We start from the raw sequence: 26926 nt of genomic DNA, 5'->3' as shown, positions 1-26926 counted from the left end.
CTGGCTCTGAGCTGTCAGCACAGAGCCCGACGCGGGGCTTGAACTCCCCGAGAGAACACGATCTCACAAACCGCGAGATCACGACCTGAGCTGAAGCTGGATGCTTAACCGACTGAGCCACCCAGGCGCCCCCATTTGTTAAATTCTTAGTTTATAATGTATTTTTCAACTATAGAATGCTTATTTGTTTATTTTTAAAAGATCTTTTAAAAGTTCTTTTGGGGTCTGATTTTATGTCACATTTTCATAATTCTTCTCATGTCTCATGATTTTTCATCTAATACTAGATATTGTGTTTAAAAGAACTGGGGACAGTAGTATTTTCTTTTTTGTCCCTCAGAAGGGGTATATGCTATTTATTCTATTAGGCAGCTAGGATGAAGGGCTAATTATTTTGATCCAGTAAATATTTGAGCTTGATCAGAGCTTAGTTACAGCTTTTAGTTTCAGTTCACTCTGGTTTCAGATGTTTTGAGGCCAATGTACATTTGCTTATTGGAAGAGAGTAAGGCTCTTGGAATATTAAAAGTAGCATAGCATGGGGGCACCTGGGTGGCTCAGTTGGTTAAGTGACCGACCAACTTCGGCTCAGGTCACGATCTCTCAGTTCCTGAGTTCCAGCCCCACATCGGGCTTTGTGCTGACAGCTCAGAGCCTGGAGCCTGTTTTGGATTCTATGTTTCCCTCTGTCTCTGCCCCTCCCCCACTCACACTCTCTCTCTCTCTCTCTCTCTCTCTCTCTCTCTCTCTCTCAAGAATAAAGATTAAAATTTTTTTTTTTTTTTTTTTTAAGTAGCACAGCATGGGGCGCCTGAGCGTCTGACTTCGGCTCAGGTCACGATCTCACGGTCCGTTTGTTCGAGCCCCGTGTAGGGCTCTGTGCAGACAGCTGGGAGCCTGGAGCCTGCTTGAAATTCTGTGTCTCCCTCGCTTTCTGCCCCTCCCCCACTCGTTCTCTCTCTCTCTCTCTCTCTCTCTCTCTCTCTCTCTCTCTCTCTCTTCGTCTCCCTCTGTCAAAAATAAATAAACATTAAAAAAATATTATAAAAGTAGCACTGCATGATGATGGTGCGAGAACAGGATCCATGTTCCACTGCATTCATTCATTCAGCGAGTATTTATGGAGTATAGGCCAAGGACAGGTGCTTTCTAAGTATTGGGGATATAGCAGTGAGCGGTGGAAAAAGTCCCTATATCTGTTGCAGCTAAGAAAATAGAGAAAAACAGATAAGCAAATATACATGTAGTAAGTGTTGTAAAGAAAAATATAAAACAGTGCAGGATTAGAGAGGGACAGAAATTAGCTTTGCTGCTTGCTTTTTGACATTGGGCAAGCTGTGTAACAGTTTGGCTATACTTCTGTATCTCTAAAATGGGTATAAAGTTATGAAATAAAGTAAAATCGGATTTGGGGGCACCTGGATGGCTCAGTCGGTTAAGCGTCTGACTTCAGCTCACATCATGATCTTGCAGTCTGTGAGCTCGAGCCCTGTGTGCTGACAGCTCAGAGCCTGGAGCCTGCTTGGGATTCTGTGTCTCCCTCTCTCTTTGCCCCTCCCCCGCTTACACTCTGTCTCTCTCTCAGAAATAAATAAACATTAAAACATTTTTAAAAATAAAATATGATTTTGATGTGAATAAAATGGTTTAGCTTGTGATAAGACACTTTAACAATGCTTAACACATTGTAAGTTCTCAGCAAATGTTAGCTGCTATTTTTATTATTAATATAAGGAATGTAGTGAAATATACATCCTGAGTTGAGAGGAGTTTGTATAATTTATGTTTTGGTAGCTTCATGCCTAGCCAGGCTGTGAGTGTCTGGTGTTGGTGGTAGAAGGCCAAATTGTTGCCAGGGGTTGCTGACACTTAGAGGAAAGCAAACTTAAGAATAGACAGAGAACCAAGGCGGTTGTCAAGCAAGAGGGGACTGAGGAGAGGTTATTGGAAGGCTAGGCCAAAAGAACTAAAGTGAACACTTTGAAGGGACAAGATTTAACACCTAGTCCCTGAAGTGATTTTTAAAGTCTTGCCTTTTCTCCTATGCTGTATTTATTTCCATTTGGATCCAGAGGATTCTGTCTTCAAAGAATTTTGTGGGTCCAAATTTGAATTGAACATGTGTTCCAGCTTTATCATAGAAATATAGTTAGTTACACAGCCCAAATTATGATCTCTCATCTGGGTCATAACATCTCGTCCAGATATGCAGGTTTCTCTTACCATAATTTCTGGCCCTGAAAATGGGTCATTGGGTCTGACAAAGGAACTCGATCTGGCTTATGGATTTAGTCACATGAAAATTCTTATATTGTCAAGGTGATTTGCATTCATAGCTACGTTAATGAATCATTTTTGTTAAACAAAGAAGTGCAATTAGATATACTCAGAATTCTAGACCAGTAGTTTAAAAAATTGAACATAACTTACAGTAGGGGAAGTGTGCTTTATACTGTAACCTTGCTTAGACACACGCACATACACACTCCTTTAACTCAAATGGAACATGTATGGCTTACCAGATATGATGTTTTCTGTTTTTTGTTCTGTTCTGGATTTTCCTGCTAAGTTGATTGTATTGCACATTAATGGGTTATGTCCTATGACTTGAACAGTACATGTCTAGCTCACTCGAGGATCACTGAGGAAAAGGTAAGTTATAAAATGGCTGAGACAAGTGGTGCAGAGTTCAGCAAGTGCTTATGAGCATCTGTAGAATTCTTTTTTTTTTTTTAATTTTTTTTTTAAATGTTTATTTATTTTTGAGACAGAGAGAGACACAGCATGAGTAGGGAAGGGGCAGAGAGAGAGGGAAACACAGAATGTGAAGCAGGGTCCAGGCTCTGAGCTGTCAGCACAGAGCCCGACGCGGGGCCCAAACTCACGAACTGTGGGATCATGACCTGAGCCGAAGTCGGATGCTTAACCGACCGAACCACCCAGGCGCCCCTAGAATTCTTAATATGGCTTTCTTATGGATAGATCAAAGGATTTGAAGCCACACCCTCTGCCCTCGAGTGTGTCTTTAAGATGGGTATTTGGGGAGAAGAATGTTGGGTTAAGTGACATTGGGAACAACTGCAGAGAAGAGCTGGTGAAGGGGCACTAGTAGTGGAAGGTTAGAAGGATATACGCATATGCTCAGAACAGCTGCGGCTCTGGAAGGCCTGGAGTTGGAGGTAGGTCACTGCTACATCCTATAATGGTGCATGACTCCGGCTCTCCAGTCAGCTCATAAGAAGCAGCTCTGGTAGGGAGGCAGAAGCTTGAAGGTCTGCTGAAACGGACCTGTTTATGTTATTTTTAATTCTCTGAAAGATTTGGGATATCTTTTTTTAATTTTTAATATTTTATTTATTTATTTATACATACGTTTATTTATTATTGAGAGACAGAGCATGAGCATGGGAGGGACAGAGAGAGAGGAGGAGACACAGAATCTGAAGCAGGCTTCAGGCTCCGAGCTGTTAGCACAGAGCCTGATGCAGGGCTTGAACTCACAAACCCTGAGGTCATGACCTGGGCTGAAGTCAGATGCTTAACTGACTGAGCCACCCAGGCGCCCCTTGATGTTTATTTTTGAGAAAGAAAGAGAGTGCATGTGCACGAGCGGGGGAGGGGCAAAGAGAGAGGGAGACAGAATCTGAAGCAGGCTCCAGGCTCTGAGCCGTCAGCACAAAGCCTGTCGTGGGGCTTGAACCCACAAATCACGAGATTATGACCTGAGTCGGATGCTTAACCGACTGAGCCACCCAGGCACCCTTGGGCTAACTTCTAATAAAACCATGAAGCATTAGCTGTGTAGTGGTTCAGTGTCTTATTTATTTGTTTAGAATAAGACAAACTAAGATTAAGGTAAAGAGAATGATTTCCTACCAGTTCCACCCCAGTGGTTCGTTCTGTGAAAAGTTTGTGAGAGGCCTGTAGTTCTGGGATTCCCTATATGAGTCTGTCCTCCAAAATGTACTTTCTGACCCTGTAATAAGTCTAAGAGTTCTGTAGTGAAGAGGACTGACAGGGCCCCAGCTTTCATGGACTTTACTCTCTAGCTGGGGAGAAAGAGAGGTAATTTTGGATGGTAGTATGTAGTATGAAATCTTTGTCAAGTCATAGTAGTCAAAGAGTGAGTGGCATGGCAGCAGAGGGTTATATTTTGATGAGGTAGTCATGGAAGGCATCTGTGGGCATATGACATTTGGGCAGAGACCTGAATTTATGAGATCTAGGGAAACTCTTCTGTTGTGTTACCAATTGAGTACTGCTTTTGCAAAGTTCAGTGATTCGTAGCAGATATGATTGCTTTGGTTCATGTAAATTTTCATAAAGGGATAGTGACTCTTGAAGTAAGAAGAATAACATTATTCTAGCAGTTGTAATGTTCTGTTAGCACAGAGAAAATATTACCCTATGGAGGGAGTATGAGCTTATGGGGATCCCTTTTACAACACTTTATTAGGGGATTCAACATCCCCTAAGGCAGTGCTTCATTAAAGAGAGCCTGGAGGGCTTCTGCAGGGTTAAATGCAGGGAAAAAGCCATCTCAGTGTGTCCTGTTAAAGAAATGGACTTTTTGTGCATGGAAGAATGAAAATTATACCTTGTGATATAAAAATTCAAAAAAATTCTGGGAGAAGAGTGGTTAAGGTAGAAGGAATGGTGAATGCAAAGGTTCTAAGGTAGAGGTGAACTTGGGGTATTGGAGGGACAACAAAAGGTCCTTATGAAGTAGAGTGGAGTGAAAAAAGAGTAAAAGGTGAGGTCAACAAAGTAAACAGTGTGTTCCTTACCTCGGTGCCACGTTTCTGAATCATCTGTGTAGGTGATTGTTTAGAAAATACCTGGATTGGCTCTATCCCAGCCAGTTAAAGCAAATCAAAATCTCTGGGAATGGTCATTTTTTTTGTAGAATGTCCTTTACTCGGATTTGTCTTGTGTTCGTCTCGTGATTAGACTGGAGTTAGTAGTTTCGGGAAGGAAGACCGCAGAGTTCAGGGTACACACTATCAAGATGACTTATCACTGTTGGTGTCTGGGAGACAGAATGGATTAATAGCTGGCAGTTATATAATAGGTGCCAGGCACTGTTCTAAGCTCTTTATATATATTAAATTGATCCTTGTAACAACCCTGGAGGTACATTATTATCTCTATTGTAAAGAAAAATGAAACTTAGTCATAGAGAGTTCATATAACTTGCTCAGAGTCCTACAGTTGGAAAGTGAGAGAGCTTGGCCAGGAGTCTTAACAGCTGACTCTTCACAGAAAAGGTCCAGGCTTCTCCTTTTCTTTCTCCCAAGAATCCAATGCCCTCTTTTTCTCTTCCCTGACCTTTCAATCAAAATAGAATGGGTTGGGGTGTTTGGGTGGCTCAGTTGATTGAGTGTCTGACTTGATCTTGGCTCAGATCATGAGCTCACGGTTCGTGGGATCGAGCCCCGCGTCTGCACTTTCAGTGCAGAGCCTGCTTGGGATTCTCCCTCTCTTTCTCTCAAAATAAATAAATAAACTTTACAAACAAAACCAGAAAACAAAATAGAGTAGGTTAATGGGCATTTTATATTTTTAGATTATTGCTTTTCAGGGTAAAGTTGCTGATGCAGTAGTCTTATAATTCTTAAACCCCTCTGAGAATTAAGGACTGTGTGCCTGTGGCACCAGCTTCTCTTAACTACAGCCTGTAGCATGGAAGTCGCCCTGCCTATTCACTGATGCACCCACTTCTCTTCCCTTGTGTCCGACCCAGGACTGAGAAGCCAGAGGTCGATCTGTGTCAGTGCTCATTGTGTCTTCTGCTTGAAATAACAGTTCAGCCTGAGATGACCAGCTCAGTTTCACATTCCTGTCCCTGTTGGTTATTTTAATATCCAGAGCCAGAGTCTAAATGTATGTGACAGGAAGAAGCACAGATGCTCACGGACCTCTCAGAAGAGGGGAAAGAATATATACAAGGAATAGGTGAAATGAAAGCTTTAGTCCTGATATGTGGGGTAGAGATGAGAATGGGGGAAGAAACAGAACTGTGGCCTTAGGAAACTTAAATCCTTTGTATGTGTGTTTTGTTTTTGGTGTGTGTGTGTGTGTGTGTGTGTGTGTGTGTGTGTATCACTATGATCAGGATCAAGCCAACATGGCATCAAAGAAAAAAAAATACCAATATTGATACCCTTTTCAGATGTCACAAAATAAATCAAGAATGAAAAAAACAAAATTCTTCAAATATGCTAAAGCTCTCTCCATAATGTAGGCCAAATAACCATATTCTTATTCAACATTTCATTATGTGCTAAACTGAGTTCAGATGTGTTTAGATAGTTTTGATCAGGTAGCAGGGTAACCCTTTAACTTCAGTAAAAGATTAAAGGAGACATTCATTTTAATGTGTACAAACTATAGCATATAGTTAGCTTATTGTTAAAGACTGGTATTTTTAAGTTAATCTTATTTATCTGAGTAATTTTTGAGTCATTTTGGTGAGCTGTATGATGTATATTTAGAATAAAGACAAGTTTTTGACATTAGGAAGCTTATAGTCTAGTAGGAGAGATAGTCTTCATGTGCTTGTTTGTGTGTAAATGTTAGAGGAGAGGTACAAATAGTATGCTATGGGGGCTCAAAGAAAAGAGAAATTAATTTCATCTGTAAGCATGGAATTAGGAAAGATGTCTTGGCAGAAGTGGTATTCGAGGTGGAAAGGATGGATAGGATTTTACTAGGTAAATACAGACTAGATACTGTTAGGTACCCCTCCTCTATGTTCCCATAGCAACAGCCTATGCACATTTACTGTGGTATTAAATACCGTACTGTATCAAGTGTTATATCTTTTCATGTCTAATTTGGGTTATAAACTCTTCTAGGGCCACTCTTCTATGTTATTTATCTTTGTGTTCCCAGTACCTAGCACAGTGCCTGTTGAGTAATAGATGTACATATAATATTTGGTAAATACATGATATGAAATATCTAGTCCTAGGGTGTCAATGAAAAACTGAAAGAGACAGTATTGCATGATTTAGTATATCAGTGTTTCCATTAATTCAGCTGCATCTAAAATAATGAAGTAATTTGGAAGAATCCCAAATAATAGCAAAATCCAAAATAAAAGATAGATGTTTATTTCTCCCTGTGTCAAAGGGATGTGGATGTAAGCAGTCTAAGGCTAGTATGGAGGAACTGTGAAGTTATTAGGAATCTAGGCTGTTTCTAGCTCTGCTCTGCTACTTTTAGGGTATAGTCATTGTCATGGACCAAGTTGACTGCTGGTGTTCCAGCCAGCACATCCAGGTTCCAGGATAGCAGGCACAGGAAGGTGAAGAAGGGAACACCTCTCCATTTTAAGAAAACCCTCTAGAAGTTGTATACATTGCTGCTTATGTTTCACTGGCCAGAATTCAGTCCTGTGGCCTTATCTAGTTGCAGGGGAGATGTTTTCTCTAGGCTGTGTCCAGCTAAAAGCTGGGGTCTGTTACTAAGGGAAAATGGGACAATAAATATGAAGGGCCAAGCAGTCTTGCATCAGTTGGCTTTGCAGTCTGTGCGTTTGAGTACTTACTAGCTGTGTCGTGTTGGATAATTCACTCAGCGTCTCTGAGTCTTGGTTTCCTCGTCTGTAACATGGGCATAATAATTGTTTCTCCTTATTGGGTTATAGTGAAAAATAAACAAAGATCATACATGTAGAGAGGCTAGCATAGTGCCTGGAATATAATAAGCCCTCAGCAATTGGTAGCTCTTATTCTTATTACCATTATAAAGCCATCTGAGGTTCCGTTCTGAGTTCAATTCCAGACCGATTAGTCTGGCAGCAGTAGAAGTTCTGGACACCAAGTTTCTTTGGGTGAAAAGTGTTCAGCCTCCTCTCCTTCTGCTCCTTCTGCCTGCTCTATTCTGGTGGCAAGATAGTCTGGTGAAAACCTTATCTTTGAGAAGAGGCTCCTGTATGTTTCAGTGTCCTGCTGGTGCCTTATGCACTAGCTAACCAAAACACAGCTGGTAGGTCTAATTTTAGGTTCACAAGTCTTGCTGGTTGTCCTCTTTAAATTCTGTTTTACATTCTGAACTGTGGGAAATTTTTATAGAAGCAGAGGGGAGGCAGAGGCAATACACCCTTTACTTTCTGGTTAGAAAATAGCCTCCATTTTCTCTCCAGTAGGGGAGAGGTAGTGTAGGCACCCCTCTGCTCTCCTCTCTGTTCTTTGGGTCAGCCTGAACCCTGGTGGGATATAACCTGTGTTGAGTGGTAGACTCTGACTTAACGTGCACGAAGAATGAAAATGCTAATCTTTCGCTGAGGTTATAAAACTAAGGCGGTCTAGAAACTCTTGTCTGCTGTTGAATTTTGAGGCTCTTTCTGGAGATGAGAATATAATAATAATAGTTACTGAGTGGTTTTAGGTCAGGTGCTTTTCATTCATTATTTCAGTTGATCTCGGTACAACTCCCACAATAAGTTATATTATGGTTCTCATTTTACAGGTGAAAAAACTGATACTCAAAGAGCTTGAGCTTTGCAGAAGGTCACCTAGCTAATAAGTAGAAGGACTAACATTTGAATCCAGGTCTGATACCAAAGTACATGTTCTTTCCACCACCTCCTGTTGCCTCTACTCCCACGTTTTAATTATTCCCACTTACATTTAAACTTGAATGCTGTACCAGCACATTCTGATGTTTACCTTCTGTATGAAAGCATTTAATACTTTCTGAGTATTCTAAAACTGTTCTTTCTCTTCTATCTAAAGTTTTCCTCTTAGATATTTTACAGAGTATTTTGATTAATAACAGATCATTTTGTCATTTTTTTCCCATTTATCACTTCTCGAAGTCTGGTACTTGGTACTTAGTAGTCCCTCAGTATGTTGTTATTCAATTAATAATAACAAACAACAGTAACTAAAACTTATTGAGAACTTAGTATGTGTCAAGTTCCTTACTATAAGCTTCCCACGTTATCTTATTTAATTTTTACCACCGTTCTTTGAGGTAGAGTACTTATTGAGATGTTTTTATATAGTGTTTAAAGTTAGTGGCATGGTGATTTTTTTTCTTTGCTCTATTCGTTTAATCAGGTGTGGAGTATTTTTGGACAGCAGGGAATTTAACAGTAAGTAGTTCTAAGTCCCTGCTCTCATGGAGCTCGTATTGTATGAGCAAAACAGACATGAGGAAGTTCAACAGTAAACAGTATTTCAAATAATGATAAATACCGTGAATAAGAAACTAGGAGAAGGAGAGGAGACTGACCAGGATGGGGAATGAGAGGGAGGCTGTTTAAGGATCTGAGGAGTTTTTCGAGGGTAGTGACTTGGGTTGAGTTAGAGCCAGTGATGGGAAGATCTGGGGGCATAGTGGTTCATGTGGAGGGAGTAGAATGTGAGGAGGCTCGGGACCAGAATAAACTTGCTGGAAGATAAAAAGGACGGTTGGAGAATAAATGAGTAAGGGTAGGGGATGAAGGAACAATAGTAACAGATAAGGTCTGATTACCTTGATGAGGTAGGCCATGATGAGGATTGAGTGCCATAGACTGTTTAAGAAAGGGTGTGAGCAACATGGCCTGTGTTCTTACAGTTTCACCACCGTGTCTGTGTGGAGAACGGCCCGTAGGGTATCGAGAACGGGGGCGGTGTTACTGCTTGGCCCGAGGAGTAGTGTGGACGGTGAAGAGTAGTTGGAGGCGGCAGATGTTCTAGAGTTAGGTTTAGAAAGACTTGGTGGTGGGTTCCTTAGACCAAGAAATAATTTTGGATCTGAGCAACTGTATGAAGATGGTCGCCCAACATAGGAGTGGACTTGGAGTTGGAAAATCAAGTCATGTTGAAGACAGTAAAGAATTTTTATGCATGGCGTGGTGATACAAAAACTCAGCTTCATTTCCTTTTGACAAGGCTTTGCTTTCTGATTTGACTCCTTAGGAGGACTTGTTGTATATCCTGTCTTTAGTCCTCTTCCACTGTTTTTCCCAAAAAAACTCTTTTTGTAAAAATAACAAAGTTGGGTTGATTTTTTTTTTTTTTTTTTTAAGGCATGTTACCAACACAAGGCCAGTGGGATAGGAAAAAAACCAAAACAGCCAGCCAGTGTGCTTTCTGAACTCGGTATCTTCTGATCTTTTTGTAATGCAGAAGTCAATACTTAGGAACCCCTTAAGGATGTTTAAGTGATTAACATTTGCATTTCTACTGACAGATTGTTCTTTTGGTGTCCAGCTGGTTATTGGCATTAGACTAGACTAACTCCCATAAAACTACAGAGATACTTCTTGTCAAGAGACAAAAGTCAAGAGATACTTCTTGCTCTGATGCGGCTTTCACCTACCGTATTCCACCTTTGTTTCTGCCCTTACACTTTTTCAAAGGACATTTACATTAGAATGAGCTACATTATTTTTTTATTTTGGAGGTGACTGGATGGACATGTGTTGTTGAGGTGTTCTCAACCCCTGTGAAGAAAGACCTCCCAACTTTTGGTGTTCAAATACAAGGACCCTTAGAGGTAGAGAACTTTCCAGTGTTGCCTCCAGGGATAGCCATTTCAGATGTCTGCAGGACCAGGAAGGTAATGTAAATGAGAGAAGCCAATGAGGGTGACTATGGCAAACTGGAGAGAGCTTGCCTGGTAGAAGGCAGATAGCTGCTCCTTACTCAGCCGGTTGCTGCTGTATGAGAATGGAAGCCCAGTATAAATCAGGTCTTTTAGATTTTCCAAAGAAGCTAGGATCGTGTTTTGTCCTCGACAGAACACGATTCTAGCTTATCTCCTTGATTTTTAAATGCTGGCAACTAATTTAAAATTCCCAGTATGCTATGTGGGATAACACTCTAAAAAGTAAAAAAAAAAAAAAAAAAAAAAAAAAAAAAATTCTGTAGGCTGCAGGCTACAAATTTGTAGATTCTGATTTGGTCCATTTTCTTTATTCACATATTGAGAAACAGAAACCCAAAGATATAAAATGACTTTCCCAGGCTCACACTGTAGTTAGTAGCAGAAGTAGGACTAGAACCTGGGTCTTCTCTCTTTGTGTGCAATTGTCTTTGCACTAGGAAAGTTAAACTTTTTTGGTGCTCTGAGGAAAATTAAGCCCCTTTCCCTAGAAAAGTGCATGTACATTCCAAATTTTGCATACAATTTTAGGGATTTCTAACTCCCTGGAATCTTTACATGAACACCAGGTAAAGAAACCTCTCTAGTACCTGCTGATTCATATGTTTGCAGTATAAGGGGAACAGTGCCCTAGTATTTATTTAAGCAAACTCATGTAGAGAGGTACTTAAGCTGTAGGCCTATCCTCCCTCCGTCACTCCCGCCTTTATGGATACTAAATCTTAAATAGACAATAGAAATACGTTTAGCTAAATGTAAGACCCTTCCTACTACTCTCTGCAATACCAGCACTTGCAGTCATTTCTTTCAGGTCTTTTACATACATACATAGCGCCCATAAAAAGTAATAGTTTTGTTTGTTTTTAAATACATGATAGGTATACTATGTTTCCTTTTGCGAGGTTTTTAAAAAAAAAAAAATCATTATGTCTTGCCTTGAATCCAGGTATATAGCAGAGTTCCTAGTTTCACCAAAGCCCCTCATCGCTTCATATTATCAGTTTTTTAAGTTTATTTATTTATTTTGAGAGAGAGCAAGTGCGCATGTAGAGAAGAAGCAGAGAGAAGAAAACAGACTCTCAAGCAGGCCCTGTGCCATCAGTGCAAAGCCCAATGTGGGCCTGACTCCTGAACCACGAGATCATGACCTGAGCTGAGCTCAAGAGTCTGACGCTTAACCCACTGAGCCACCCAGGCACCCCCAGAACTCTTTTTTCAATGTGATGAATAAAAAATATCTTAATTGCAAGAAGTTTGAGCATCTTTTGCATCTTTTCAGATGTTTATTAGCCATTCTACATTTCTGTTATGTTCTTATCCTATGTTTGGATTTCACTGGGGCATATTTGACTTTTACTTGTTTATAGGAATCCCTTTTGTATTTTCTTATGTATTCTTGACACCAATCTCTTCTGTTATATATATATATATATATATATATATATATATATATATATATATATATCTCAATCTTTTTCATTTGAATCATTCTGATCCTGGTTTTTGCTACTGACTAGCTTTGTGATTTGGGGGCATCATTTGGGTATTCATTTGACTTCCACAGAACCATTTTTTCACCATTGTAAAGTGAGAACGTAGCACCTCTTAGTTACTGTGTCACTGTGAAATGCCATTGACAAAGTGTATGAGCCGTGTGATTTTTGGGTTCCTCATTTGATTTCCACGAGCCATTTTCTTGGCTGTGAAGTGCGAGTATACTAGTTTTTAAGTTTATTGTGAAATGCCAATGAAAGCATATGAAAGTGCTTTGGAGAGTAAAGAACACCTTCTAGTGTAAGGCATTTTTCCTTTCTTTGGCTTTATTATGACTCACTCCTATGAGCTGACTTTTCTGAAGGATGTTACATCTCCACAGATTGATCAAACTCTTAAGAGTCGGGTGTCACAACATAGCAATTGTCTCTTTGTGTTCTGCATTCTTTCAGGGAAGGAAAGAGATGTGTAAACAAGATACGATTACATTGAACTCCTGTGTTCTTGGAAGGTATTGGGTGGGATGGAGGTGGAGGAGAGCAGTATCAGGAGACTCTCACTTTGCCACTCAAAATGCCTGCTGAAGGAGTGACACAGTAGAATCTGGCCATTTATGGAACCAGGTATCTACAGGGTTAGAATTAGCCTGCCTATTCTTACCGTTATGGTCCACTTCTCAAATAGAACACAGCTTCATAGGCAGTAGTTCTATCCCCCCACAGTAGGGAAGTATGAGGGTATAGTTTCCTATCCTGGTTACCTTTTGCAAACAGATGATTAACTAAAACATACTACCCTATGCTTTGGGGACATGCAAATTCAAATGCCACTTCAGACCTAGATAACCCTGTGTTTCTACCCTACGTAGCATGCTGTAGAGGGCCCTTTCTTTCGCCATCCCCTTCATGACTACTCTCCCAAGTATCCAGGACTCAAGAATTACCTGATGAAATATCTTGAATCTGCTTTCGAGGCCTGTAGAGCCTCTTTCTGAGTCTGTTCCTCCGAAGATGGATCAAGCCGTTAGATTCTACCCCTGAATGTGTGTAACTAGATCTCAGATGTGGCCAAGGGTGACTCCTTGAGAGAGATGTTCCCAGAGCTTGGGTGCACTAGTTTTCACATCTGTGCACAAGGCTTTTTCAGGTGCAGGAAGGGACTGGTGTGTGGGGAAAGAAACGAGGTGAATCTGGGGCCAGGGTCTTCCACTTGGACTTTTGCCCCAACCTTGCAGCTGTTGGGGGCAGGTCTGCCCAGAGGAGCCTCTCCCTTCTAACCATCTGCTTATTTTATGGGGCGGGGGTGGGGGGGTGGGGGGGAAGCCATTGGGGCATGTTTTCTTCACCACCCATTTAGAGGCTGAGTATAGCTGGCTCAATATAGGCCCCAGTTAATCTCTGAGAATAATTCTCAAAAAGAGTGGGGTGGGGGTGGAATGGGTGAATTTCCTGAAAGGAGAATATCTGTGCATCTTCCTCTGTCTCTCCCCTGGGTAGGCAGTGCTGCTGATGCTTGGTGAAGAGGAGGAAGGATTCTGCTGACACACTGTATTTTTATGAGAGAAGGCTAAGGGTTCCCTTATCTCTCCACACAAGGCACGTCTGCCTGCAAAGGGGCTGTCTGCTTCTTAGGGATTCCTTCGTCGTTCCATTTCTTTTCTGAATGTTTCAAGGCACAGTTTTGGTGCATTCCTTTCTGTTGTCTAGAGCCGGGGGGGAAGTCATAATATATCAGGGCTCTTGCTTAAGAGCTTAAATTGGGCGCTGGCAGCTGGGATGTGGGGGAAGAGAGCTTTCCAGGGACAAGTGACCTGCTTGTTCAGCCAATGAGAAGCAGGTTAGAGAAATGATATCACCAGACAGGCTTTATTGTTTGATCATCTCATAAAAGCAGGATTGTGTCTGGCGACTTAACCCTTTTTTAGGTATTTCGGTCTCACCCAACTCTCTGGTATGTGACCTCTGGATTCCTTTTCCCAACTGTCTGCTGTGAGACCACAGAGATTAAGGATTTAAATTGGTGATGAAATGTGGAGAGTTGTGAACCATCGTTTTAAAACTACAAATTATTAAAATTTAGAACCACAGCTAGGATGGGAATATCAACTACTCTGTGTTTAGAGAGCACATCTAAAGCAGATACCAGTCTAGTCGTATTATACCAGGCTTTTACTGGATAGACTTGGAAGAGAAAGAGTTAGAGGGGAAAAAACATTGAGCCTTTAGTCTATTTTAATCTACTTAAAGGGGTCTTACTAAGTATTTCCTGTTTTAGAGGAATTGGAATTGGTTCTGCAAATTTGGAAAATATCACTGATTCTGAGACCAATTTTGAGTAACAGATATTTGTAGTGTTTGTTTATATTGTACCTCTTTATTATCCTTTTCCCCATAAAAATGACCGTCATTTTACTTCCTCATGCTTCCTTTTCTTCACTGGTAAAATGCGGGTGATGATCCTACCGTATCCCACAAAGGAGTTGAGATAAAATAAGCTAATTTATGTGATTTTAGAGTGTGCTACACATGTATTATAATTAGGTCATTCATTTTTTTCAGATTGCATATTCATTCATTTGTTCAGTAGACTTTTTCAGACCCTTCTTGATGCTGGGCATAGATGCAGAGATGGATGTAGTTCTTACCCTTAAGGAGTTTAAAACATTATGAGGCAGATAGACAACAATAATAAAAGTGTCTCATGTATCTGTCGCATTTACCATGTTCCAGGTCCTTTTCTAAGCACCTTAATGTATACTAGTTCATTTAATCTTGATATAACCCCATGAAGCAAGTATTGTTATTAGCTTCGTGTTATACAGGTAAAGAAATAGAAGCGTAGAGAGGCTAAGCTGCCTTGGGTCACACAGCCAGTGGTAGAGTTGGGACTTGAGTCCAGGCTGTGTGCCTATAGAGTCCATTCACTGAGTCTGTGTTGACCAACACAGTACTGACTAGCTATCTCTAGTTTTCGAGGACTTGAAATGTGGCTTGTCCAAATTGAATTGGGCTGCATTTGTGAAATACACACTAGATTTCAAAGACTTAGTATGAAAAATATGTATAAAATATCTCATGTTGAAATTACATGTTGCAGTGATAATATTTTGGGTATTCTGAGTTAAATATACTAGAATTAAGTTCACTTTATTTTTGTGGCTACTAGAACTCTTTTTTTTTTTTTTTAACATTTATTTATTTTTGAGAGAGAGAGAGAGACAGTATGAGCAGGGGAGGGGCAGAGAGAGAGAGGGAGACACAGAATCTGAAGCAGGCTCCAGGCTCCGAGCTGTCAGCTCGGAGCCTGACACGGGGCTCGAACTCATGAATCGCGAGATCATGACCTAGGCCGAAGTCTGAGCTTAACCAACTGAACCACCCAGGCGCCCCTGTGGCTACTAGAACTCTTAAAATTACATATGTGGCTTGCATTTATGGCTTACATTACATTTCTCTTGGATTGTGTTACTGTAATCGTTCTAATGCAATAACAATAATAATAGACATTTATTGAGCACTTACTAAGTGCCACATACTGGGCAAATACCTTTACACTGTTCTAGTGAAGTCTCAAAATAATGCTGCTTATTATCCCCATTTATAGAAGGGGAGAAGGTTTTGAGAAAGTAATTTATCTGAGGTTAGTCAACTAGTTAATGACAGACCCCAAATTTGAAACCTTACATGTCTGACTCAAAAGCCTGTACTCAACAGCACACTGTAATACCATTTGAAATCTTGGGGCATTTTCTTTGTTTTTATTTTTACAAGAATATTTAATACTGCATACTTCTGTAATTGGCATGTAGAAGTTCAAAATAAAAACCACTAAGTCATAAAATGGACATCCCAGATCAAAATCTCTTTTCAGACCCTCAGCCCTCAGTGAGCACTGGCGCAGTTGAACCCTAAGATGAAGCAATGTGTCAGCCTGTACAAATTGCATTTAGTTTTCATTCCAGTAGTTCTCTCAGGTCAGTGGGCAATTTATGTCCCGACCCTCTTTGTCCAATAGAGGAAGAGGGACAGTGCAGCTTTCCTTAGTCGTTTAGTTTTCTTGGCTAATAAGAAGAAAAAATTGCTTTCCATTTCATTGTCCCATGAAATGCTATTTGTGTTTGAAAGAGCAACAAAACGCTGTCTAATGACCCCTGACTTTTCTTTCTTCTAGAGCAAAGACTCTGGCGGACTGAAGGCGGCTATGATCGAGTTGGTGGAAAGGTTAAAGTTCAAGAGCTCAGATCCTAAAGTAAGTATTGTTTTGGAATTGATCTGGTATTGGTACTCCAAGTATTTCGTTCTCCTTGAGCTAAGTTCTAGGGATGTTAATGATCATCTATCTGAACGTCGCATCAAGATCTAATTAAGTCTGCCTATCAGAAGCATTGTTCTCATATGCCTAGAGATAAGTCATCTGTTTTTTCCCTTCTCTGTTTTATGACTTACAACACATAATCATTAATTGTTTTCTCTGAACTGCAGACAAGTGCATTTTTAATCTTCCTTTAACAGGCCTTTGAGACTACTGTCCTTTGTGCCCATTTAATTCAGCCAAAGGCATCCGAGGTACTGATCAGCTTAATGCTGGGGACTGGAACAGGCTCCAGACTTTTCCAGTTGGTGTTCAGCACTCGCGTCTTGTCTCTCTGCCACTTACAGGAACCAGCTGCCACCGCGAATGCTTTTGTCCTCATGACCTCGAGTCTGGTCTGGGAAATGGTTTCAGCTTCCCAGCTTTCTTTGCAAGATGTTAGGAGCTGTAGGATTGATATTCTGGGAGATTCCATACCAGGGTGGGGGTGGACTGGGAACTGAACATGCCGGAGGGATTATGACTAACACAGCCTCCCTTCTCCTACCCGGAGACTTACTGTGGCACTACTTGGTATCGATGCCAGCTGGCTCTCCTGACAGTCAGAGCCTCTCACAATTAAATAGGGAAAAGAGCACAATTTTGTTTCACGTTTTGTATCCCCTACCTTTTTTTTTTTTTTTTTAATTTAAAGTTCTTCATATGGTGAATAGACTAGCATTTTTTGAGTACCCACTGGGAGCCAGACACTGTGCTGGGAGCCTGACATTCCTTTTTTAAAAATTGTGGTACAGGGGTGCCTGGGTGGCTCAGTCGGTTAAGCATACAACTTCGGCTCAGGTCATGATCTCACGGTCCGTGAGTTCGAGCCCCGCATCAGGCTTTGTGCTGACAGCTCAGAGCCTGGAGCCTGTTTCAGATTCTGTGTCTCCCTCTCTCTCTGACCCTCCCCCGTTCATGCTGTCTCTCCCTGTCTCAAAAATAAATAAACATTAAAAAAAAAATTTAAAAAAAAGAAAAAAATTGTGGTAAAATATACATAATGAAACTTACCCCTTTAACCATTTTTAACTGTATGGTTCAGTCTCATTAAGTACATTCACATTGTTGTCCAACCATCACCACCACCGCCATCCATCTCCAGAACTTCTTCATCATTCCAAACTGAAACTCTCTGTCCATTAAATGCTTCTTATTCCCCCTGACTTAAATTCTTGTGATTTTTGCAACAACCTGGTAGAGTAGCTTATTATTCCCATTTTATTGATAAAGACACTGAGGCTTAGGGAGGTTAGGGCCATTTGCCCTGAATCTAGTATAATTTAAAGCTGCGATTCATACTGACTCCAGTAGCTGTGCTCTTTCTTTTATGTCATGCTGCAGACCAAGCCCTGGGATTCACCTCCTTTCTATCCTCTAATCACATTGTGCCTCGATTTTCTAATCAGAAACACTATCAGGGCAGAGTCACAGACAATGACAGACTTTTCAAAAGGTGGCTGTGGTCCTGAATCTGCAAAATTTCATACAGCATCGACAGCATTGGAACATTGGTAGTATCTCTTATCTTCTGGTATAGTTAGGGTTCCAGAGATAGAGAGGATCTTGATAGAAAAATATTGGGGTAGCCTTCATCAATTTTCTTAGCTCAGAGTAGAAAGACCCCTGGTATGAGTAGTTTTCCTTAAGTGAAGATGAGCTAATTAATTATTAAAGATTACTGAAAGCTTTTTTTTTTTTTTTTTTTAACTGAGTTTCTCTGGTTTCTGGGGCAACGTCTATCCTGAAGGAGACAACTGTGTTTTCTGTTTCTGCCACACCCACATGCTTGTGGGCAGTGATGGAGCAAGAGGATGTGTACAGATTACATTGAGTGGCTTCTGTGCATGATGATAATACAAGTAAAGTGCTTTGGGGTCCTTTATGGATGCATATAGTGCTTCTAATGGGAAGCTTGCCAGAGGTGAAAAAATTGAGTGGTCCCATGGGAGCAACTCCTGGAAGCCTCAGGATTTTCCCATGATGCATCATAAGCTAAAGGATATTTGTTAGGACCAGACTTGATCTTGGATATGTGCATACACACTCACCTCTTTTATCTTCTCTTTATCTTGTCCCAGATTATTTCCACCAATCTATTTTATTTTCAAGCCCCATTCCAGTTTCCCGTATACATATGCTATATGGACCCAGAGCTAGCTTGAAGAAGGACCACTGTAATTGCAGAATGAATGTCAGATCACTAAGGGGGGTGTGTGGGAAATGGGACACTATATATATAATTTTCGCAACAAATAAATAGTCGTCTTCCGAGAGAAGTTTTTAGTTTGTTCTGCTTTCCCTCAGAACTCCACCATATCTTTTTTAAGTTGGCCTATTTAAGAGGGACAGAATCTCTCAGGCTTTATGACCTGTCACTTCCTGGCACAGGAGCTTTTCATAGAAGCACTGATTTGAGTCATGGAGCACTGAGCACTATCTCTGCCTCGCTTCCTCTAGAATTCCCTAAAGCATCACAAAGCTTCATTAGTCCAGACACTGAAATCTACAGGGGACTGAGTTAATTTTTACCTCTGAGTTTTGTCAGAGAGGAGTGGAAGATGACTAGATTAACCATTTTTTAAAATTATAAAATAATATATGCTTATAGATTAAAAAATACAGATATCCATAAAGGAAAAGTCAAGTGAATCTCCCCCAAGCTAACCACTACTAACAGTTTGGTGTGTAACCTTCTAGACAGTTTTTCCATGTGGAAATATACGTCTAAGATTTTTTTACAAGAAATATACTATACCTGTGGTTTTATTACACAGAATATCTTGGGTATACTTCTGTGTCAATAATGTAGACTTAATTATTCTGAATGAGAAGCCTCATTTTGTCCAAAATATTTGTCCGATGCCCCTTTTTCTTTCAGACCACTGGTTCTTAACCTTAAAACATTAAGTTTTAAAAATCACCTGGAGGACTTATAAAATACAGAGTGCTGGGCCCACCCCCCATGGTTGCTGATTCAGTGGGTCTGTGGTGATTAGAGACTATGGTGGACCTTAGTGATTTTCCTTCCCTCTTGTTTTGATTTTTTTTCATTCCTTTCAGCAGATGGCCAGAAGAGCCCTTATAAATAAATCTAAGCGATTTCAACTTCAAAAAAAAAAAATGAGATACATAAAACTTCAGACTTAGAAAACAAACAAATTGAGCTGAGGGGGCAGAGGAGAGGAGAGGGAGGTACACTGAGGCTGCCTGAGAGGACAGGATTTCTGTAAGGCACCATGTCCAGCAGAGAAACACCAAGGCCCCAAAGAGGGAGAAGAGTTCTGGTCAGGATTTAAGAGGGTGACGGAGGCTCATGCCATGGTACAGGAGTGGGCTGAGTTCTAAAACCAGAGGACATCAGGGGACACCAAATTCTAGCCACTAGGGGTGAGCCTGAGGACAGGAATCAGAGCCAGTGGCGGTTGGGAAGTAAGGCACAGAACCCGATTAAGTTGTGTGCATGCATGTTGCTATGGTGAGCCCTGTTTTAAGGGTGCATATCTCCGGGGATCTAGAACTTTGTTTACAATGGAAAGAGAATATTTTTAGTAACAAGCAATCTTTAGTTTGTTTAATTGGAAGTGGTCTTTTAAACAATAAGGCATCCTGATGTGTTTGATACGAACCAGTTTGCAAACAAGTTTTTTTTCAGTCCTACTTTTCAGAAACATTTATTGCACAAAGCAGGATTTTTATCTGTAGAATTCTTATATTTATGTTAGACTTCAGGGAAATTAAAACATGTAGTTAATCGTGTGTGTGTGTGTGTGTGTGTCCGTGTGTCCGTGTGTCCTTGTGTCCGTGTCCATCCACACCTGGATTTTTAACAGCTTGAAAGCATTCTGAGTTCTTCACAGCTCTCCCATGAAGTGACTATGCAATAATCTTTCATAGTCTACCCAGAAGAAACTAAAACTCAGAAAACACATTGATTCCTTTCCCTTTCTTCCCCCTGTCCAGCCTCTCAGAAAGCATTGAACCAAAAGGATAACATACTAAACTCAGTCCAACTAACCTCTTATTATGCAGTTAATAACAGCCACTCTATTAGTGGCTTTCTCTATTAGTATTGATTGCTTTTCTTTCCATCTAAGATGCGCTGTTCATTGTTTCCTATGTCTGGTGTGCTTGAAACAAGTAGTTAAAAACACAGTTGTGTCTCAAAAAAAAATCATACTAATCTTTAAGAAGTTATTCTCAAAAAAGTGCCTTAAACTCAAGCCAAATGGCTCACATTCTTTCAGACTGGAGTGGGATTAAACATGGGAGCTAGCCATACGAAGACTGCCTAAAGCATAACAGGGTTTTTTTTTGTTTGTTTTTTTGTATTTTCTTCAGTTTCTAAAGGTGTTCGTACTAAAGTGTGAAACCAAAGAATTGTCTGGCCACGTGAAATTAAATATATCTGAGAATTGTCCTATTTTTAGTTAGCATTTACATAGCATTTTATAATTGCAAGAGAACTTTGCAGTCCATTTTAGTAGCTGATATCATTGAATGGAACATAGCCCAGTCCTTCACTCTACTGTGCTAATCAGACTCTTGTTAAAATGGTAGGCTTGGCATGTACAAATAGAAATGGATGTAAGCAAAATCTAACTTAAATTCCCGTTGTTAGTGTCTTGTTATTCACCAGGGTCAAGCCAGGTCTCGGTGCTGGTCCTTGCCCTGCCCTAAGACAGAAGCATTCACTGGGACAGTGTTTATTCAGCCAACTGAAGCAGAGAATTGAGATGCCTCAGTTATCAAGATGATTCATTCAAAAGTGATTCTTTGGTTGGAAAGCAATTAGAATTACTGACCTATTTCTGCACTTTTCATAAAAAATAAAGGAAGTTGTAAGTAGTAATCTGAAGTGTTTTGTTGTATTTTTTATCTCTGTACCCTCAAGCCCTAGTCGGGTACCTGGCCATAGTAATAGATATACATTATCTATTACAACAACAGAATGAAAAGAAATACTATCCTTTGCCCTGTTCTATGGGTAAGCACTCTGAGACTTAGCGGGGTTAAATAGCTTGCTAGTAAGTGATGGGAGCGGGACTCCACATTGGGGTGCTTCCTGTTCTTACCCCACACACGGTTGTTGAACCCACGGATGAGTAAACGTAGATAGATGTGCTGTCGTCCTTAGCAGTATGACTCTTCGCTGACTATTTTTCCCTCACATTCTTCTTTTACCTGCCTTTACTGGGTCCTGCAGCCTACAACCCCAGGGTCCGAGGACTGGAGGATAGCCTTTTCCAACAAAGAGTACGGGGAGGTGGCAAAGGAGCCATGACAGCCCGGAGCATTTAGCCCTGACTAAATGAAGAACCCAGGCTGGTGTTTCAGCATTTGCCTGTTATTGGTGTAGAACACCAAGTGGGAAAAATGCCTGTGCTTTCTCAGGTCCGATCTAGGCTCTGAGGCCTAGAATCCACTGGGAAACAAACGTGGCCCTTTTCCTCCTCTGTGGACACTCAAGCAGCAGAAAGAGGAGAAGCATGCTCTTTATCCTCCTTCACTGTCCCCCTGCCTTTATCAAAACAAAGTGAGACAGCTTCCCTTTTTCCCTGTCTGCCAGTTATCAAAATAATACATTCTCTCTGTAGAAAAATGTGGAAAACAGACAAGCGTCAAAAAGAAAGGAAAAAGCCTTATGCTATTTGCAGTGGTTTGTAAGCTTCGAGTGCCTCTTTTTTTGACTGCAGATTCTTGAGCCTCACCCAGAACGTCCAACTGGGTAGTTCTGAGACTGCTCTTGTGATACACGGCCTGCATGATTCTGGTGCACATGGTCACTTCTTCACACTTGAGGACACACGTAGGAGAAAACTGGTTAATGGTGCTCGGTCTTTCAAATAGAAAATTAGTATTATTGTCTCTCTCTGTGTAGCTGTTATCCTGTGTGTGTGTGTGTGTATGTATTAGTGTGAGTGTGTATTTGTGGGTGTGTGTATGCATATATATATACACACACACACACCATGCATACATAGTTTGTATCCTGCTTTTTTCATCTAACATCATCCCTTATAAACATTTTTATCATTTGAATCCACTTCAGTCTTTGAACTGTTACTTGGAAAACTAAAATCCTAAAGGCCAGTCTGCCATTATTGCCAAATGGAAGTTTTATCCAGTAAGGCATTTCTGTTTTCTTCCTAATAGCATAAGCAGATTCTGTTAATTTTTTTTTCAGGCAGGCCAGTCACCGTGTAAGATTATTCAGGTACAGTGGAAACTGAGTTAATGCGAAGTCAGGTACGCAGGCGTGCAGTCAGCCCCAAGCTGAGCTTTTGACAGCATCTGCCTTCCCACTGGTCAGGGTGTCTCACGTGATGTGACTAAACGAATAAACGTAGGGCTCAGTGGAAAGTTCTGAGGCCATCTCCAGTCCCCCACTTAACAGCTGAGGAAACTGAGGTGCCAGGACCCCCTGCCGGAGGTCACCCAGGCAGTGATAGCAGAGCCAGAGCTGGCTGGCAGTTTTCAGGACTACAGGGCTCTAGTTTTTCCAGTAGAGAGATGTTTTCAACTTGGCAAGGTTGTAGAAACATTGGAAATGGTACAGTCACTTTGGAAAACAGTCTGGCAGTTCCTCACAGGGGTAAACAGAGTTGCCATAGGACTTAACAAGCCCATTCTTGGATAGATACCCAAGGGGAATGGTAACAGGTGTCCACACCAACACTGCACACCAGTGGTCACAGCAGCATGATCATACCGTCTGGGATGTGGAGACCACTCAGCGGATGACCGCGTAACTATAACCTGGTATGTCCATACAGTGGGATACTGCTGGGTGACACACAGAAATGAAGCACCCATTGCAAGCTGCAAAAAGGATAGCCCTCAAAAATGTGATGCTAAGTGAAAGAAGCCAATCCCCAGAGACCAGATAGTGTGTGATCCCGTTTATATGACATGTTGAGAACAGGCAGATTTATAGAGGTGGGAAATAGACCCCTTGTTCCCTGGGGCTGAGGGAGATGGAGAAATGGGGTGGGGGTGACTGGTAAGGGCTGGGGGGTTTCTTTTTGGTGTGATGAAAATGTTCAAATTGATTGTGGGATGATTGCACAACTGTGTGAATGTACTAAAGACCACTGAATTGCATCTTTAAATTGTGAGTTGTATGATTATGTGGGTTATATCTCAATAAAGCTTCTGAGAGAGGAAGAAAGATTTCTGTCCCAGTCCCTTTTTTCAGCCCTTCACTTAAAAGCATCATCAGGGAATAGTCTGACTTTCTCCCCAGACAACAATGAGGGGCAGAAACCTGATGTCAGCCTCTGTCATGGGGAGGCAGTATTCTACAGTTAGTGGAAACTCAGGCTCTGGATGGGACCGCGGCTGGTCAGATTACCTCCAGTGTTGACCGCTTTTCCAGCCCAGGCAGATCCTGTGCTTAATCTCTTCATTGCTCAGGTTTTTGTTTTATCCAGCTGCAAAAGATGGGATAATAGTACATACTTCATAGGGTTGTTAGGAAGATTAAGTGAGATAATCCATTTAAAGTGCTTTGTACAATATCCTGTGAACGAAGGCTGCTGCTAGCTTTCTCCTAGTCCTGAGAACCACTGCTGCTTCCAGCAGAAGACTATGGGTATGTGGGGGCCGTGTCCCAAGCCACAGTTGAGGAGGCCTTCTGATCCCTGTGGAGAAAAGTAAGCCACCTGTTAATACCTAACTAGATTCTATACTTTGATCAATTAATGCTTCCCAGGATTAGTGACACTTTTAAGGGCCACTGCTACCTCTTTTGAGCGATAATGGCATGCAGTTGAGTTAGACCTCCCAAGTTGGAGCCCCTTGGTATTTCTGGCTGGCTGGTTGGCTCTAGGCCTTGCGTGGCCTCCTTGCCTGGTGTTAGTTCAGTGTAGCAACGTGGCCCGTTCAAGTTGAGGCACATATCTCTGCCTTGGGAGTTTACAGCTGTGTGTCCATATATTCCCAATAGAAATAAGAAATCAGTGCATAGAAGCAGTTATGTTTATTGTTGTGGAGCAGACTCTGTAGTTAGCAAAACTGCCTGGTGCCAAATTAAAAAAAAAATAAGAGTCACAGAAGAAATTAAGTGTCACATTTAAGAAACACATTAGGAGATATGTCTCGACTTTAAACACCACTGAGATTCTTTTTCTCTTCCTACTTCTGCCTTCTCCTGCAGCTTTACCCTTTGGCCATCCTCTTTCTGTTGGAGCACCAGAGCTCCTAATTGAAGTACCGTACAAATCAACTCTGGGCATTTAAAACTACGGTAGGCATGGTTTCTGAGCTGCCTGGTGGGCTAGAGCATTGTTCGAAAGCAAAGGGATTGAGCTTTAAATGGCTTAATAAAATTAATACATTGTGATGTCCTCTTCCCCCTGCTCCAGGTCCTGTCTGCACTGACGGGAGACCTGATAATATACTCTCTGCCAAAGCCTGAAGGACTTATTACGTGACCAGTGTGGAGAGGGGAGTGGGGCTGTCAGGGCTCCCCCAGAGCAGCCACACTTCATGTTGCCAGCGCAGGATTGTATTTGACATTTAATTTAGGAGGCTGGGTGCCTAGATATAAAACTTTATTGTGATAACAGCGATAAAAACCACCCAGACTTTTATGTAATGGCCTCGGTCTCCTTCTTTCTCCCTTCTTCCCCTTTTCCTGTTAGTTCCACCTCTCATTCGGCCAGGCAATAACACTCAGGTCTGCTCAAGTAAAAAAGATGTTTTCTTGATCTCTTAAGGCTAAAGTTACAGAGTGCGACTCTCAGTCTACCTCAGGTCTGTATGTAGATGCTTGTGTGTATATATAAAATGTAAAATTTGAGAACCACATCTCTCCCCTGACTGCATTTAGCCAAATGGCAAAATCCGTCTGTGGCTGTGTAGAGAAGGTCAGTTCAACCCAGTGATTTAGTTGATTACTAACCTTTGTTGAATGGCTTCTGTTTACCTCTGCGGCTGGTGAAATAAATTCTATGGTAGATCCTTAATTCCTAACTCAACCTGATTACCTAGACGGTATAATCCCCATTTTACAGAGGCGGAAACAAAGATTTAACAGGTTTAATGACTTGTCCAAGGTTAATGATGCCAATAAATTGCCTTTTTATGATTGCTATGTGGAAATGTTAGTAGTTGTAGGAAGTTACTAACTTTTACTTATAGAAATGGGTTGGGAAGAGTATACCAATAGAGAGTTTGTTCAGACTTCCAGGGAAAAAAAAACCTATCGCGTATGACATGCTTTCTTTACTTCTGTGGTGTAAGGGCACAGACTTTGGAGTCAGATGACCTGAGTCCTTCTGGCACTTGTTACCTGTCCGTCTTGATTTGTCTGAGCCCTTAGCGTCACCCATAAGCTAGGACTAATCATATTACATTTTTATTACTGAGTACCCTGAAAACGGAAACTTTTTAGAAGGAGATAAGAAATAATGGAGGATGGTTAGAAGCATGGCCTTGGGGGGGCGGTGCCTGGGTGGCTCAGTCGGTTGGGTATCCGACTTCAGCTCAGGTCATGATCTTACAGTTTGTGGGTTCGATCCCCGTGTCGGGCTCTATTCCCGTGTCAGGCTCTGTGCTGACAGCTCAGAGCCTGGAGTCTGCTTCAGATTCTGTGTCTCCCTCTTTCTCTCTGCCCCTCCCCTGCTCATGCTCTGTCTGTCTCTCTCTCTCTAAAATAAATAAACATGAAAAAAAAAAAAGAAGCATGGCCTTGGGGACCGAAAAAGTATTTTCGCAACTGTACTTAGTACCTTAGAACCCTGTGGTTCTTGGGTAAGCAGACTGTTAGCTGCTCCAGGGGTGTAATAGGGCTTCAGTCTGCAGAAGAGAGACAATATGGTAGAGGTAGGTTGTGAGATTGAGGCAGACTGTGCTTAGGAGCTGCGGGGCAGAATGTGACCTACCCTTCCCGCATGCTGTGTTTTGCCCTGGTGTCACTGAAGTAGACTGTATCTGATCTTATCAAACTAGAAGAGACAAACGTTGCTCCTTGACAGCTGGCCTGTGGCCATTTACTGAAACCAAGGCAAGGAGCCCCTGATTGACATCCTTACTTTTCCTGCCTAGGTTGTATGAGAAGGTCCTTCCTGTGTTCCTTTGGGAAATCTGAATCTGCTCTCCCAAGGGTGTACGTTCTCCTTCTGTAAGAAAACTAACTGGGGGCTCTTTGTCTGTGAGAGCTCAGTGGGTACCGTGTAAAAGGCACACAATACATGTTCATGGTTACTGTCATCTGCACCTGCAGAATAGTTCTGCTGATGTTCCTGTGTGCCCGGAGAATACGAAGTTCTTTCTGTGTATTGTGTAGACTTCACAAAAAATATCTGTGAGAAAGATATTATTACCTCCGTTCTACAGACGAAACTTTCACCTTTCTGAGCTTCAGAAACACAGTTATTAGTCAGTACTCAAACCTGTTTCTCTACCACAACAGACTCCGTGAGGTTTACCGTTTTGACATGTAGCAAAGGAGACCTGCGTCTCAGTGCCCTTTCCT

The 26926-nt window shown here is 41.4% G+C and overlaps 1 protein-coding gene across 7 annotated transcripts in view; it reads left to right on the top strand.

The window, feature by feature from the left end:
* TRIM44 (tripartite motif containing 44) overlaps window positions 1-26926 on the top strand; it is a 110068-nt gene that overhangs the window by 6504 nt on the left and 76638 nt on the right. For 6 of the 7 annotated variants that reach the window (XR_008290389.1, XR_003424979.2, XR_008290390.1 and 3 more), the window contains exon 2: window positions 16267-16344. Coding sequence is in view for 4 of the 7 variants with exons in the window: in XM_027072883.2 (XP_026928684.1) it covers window positions 16267-16344 (78 nt within the window). In the remaining 3 variants the exon portion in view is untranslated. Of the gene's footprint in view, window positions 1-16266; window positions 16345-21067; window positions 23412-26926 lie in introns of those variants that run through there. The other variant, XM_027072884.2, reaches the window with a different exon arrangement.

This window comes from Acinonyx jubatus, chromosome D1 (assembly GCF_027475565.1).
Source record: "Acinonyx jubatus isolate Ajub_Pintada_27869175 chromosome D1, VMU_Ajub_asm_v1.0, whole genome shotgun sequence".
Lineage (NCBI taxonomy): Eukaryota > Metazoa > Chordata > Mammalia > Carnivora > Felidae > Acinonyx > Acinonyx jubatus.
The sequence above is the reverse complement of the archived record's forward strand: the minus strand, read 5'-3'. Positions and strand labels throughout refer to the sequence as shown.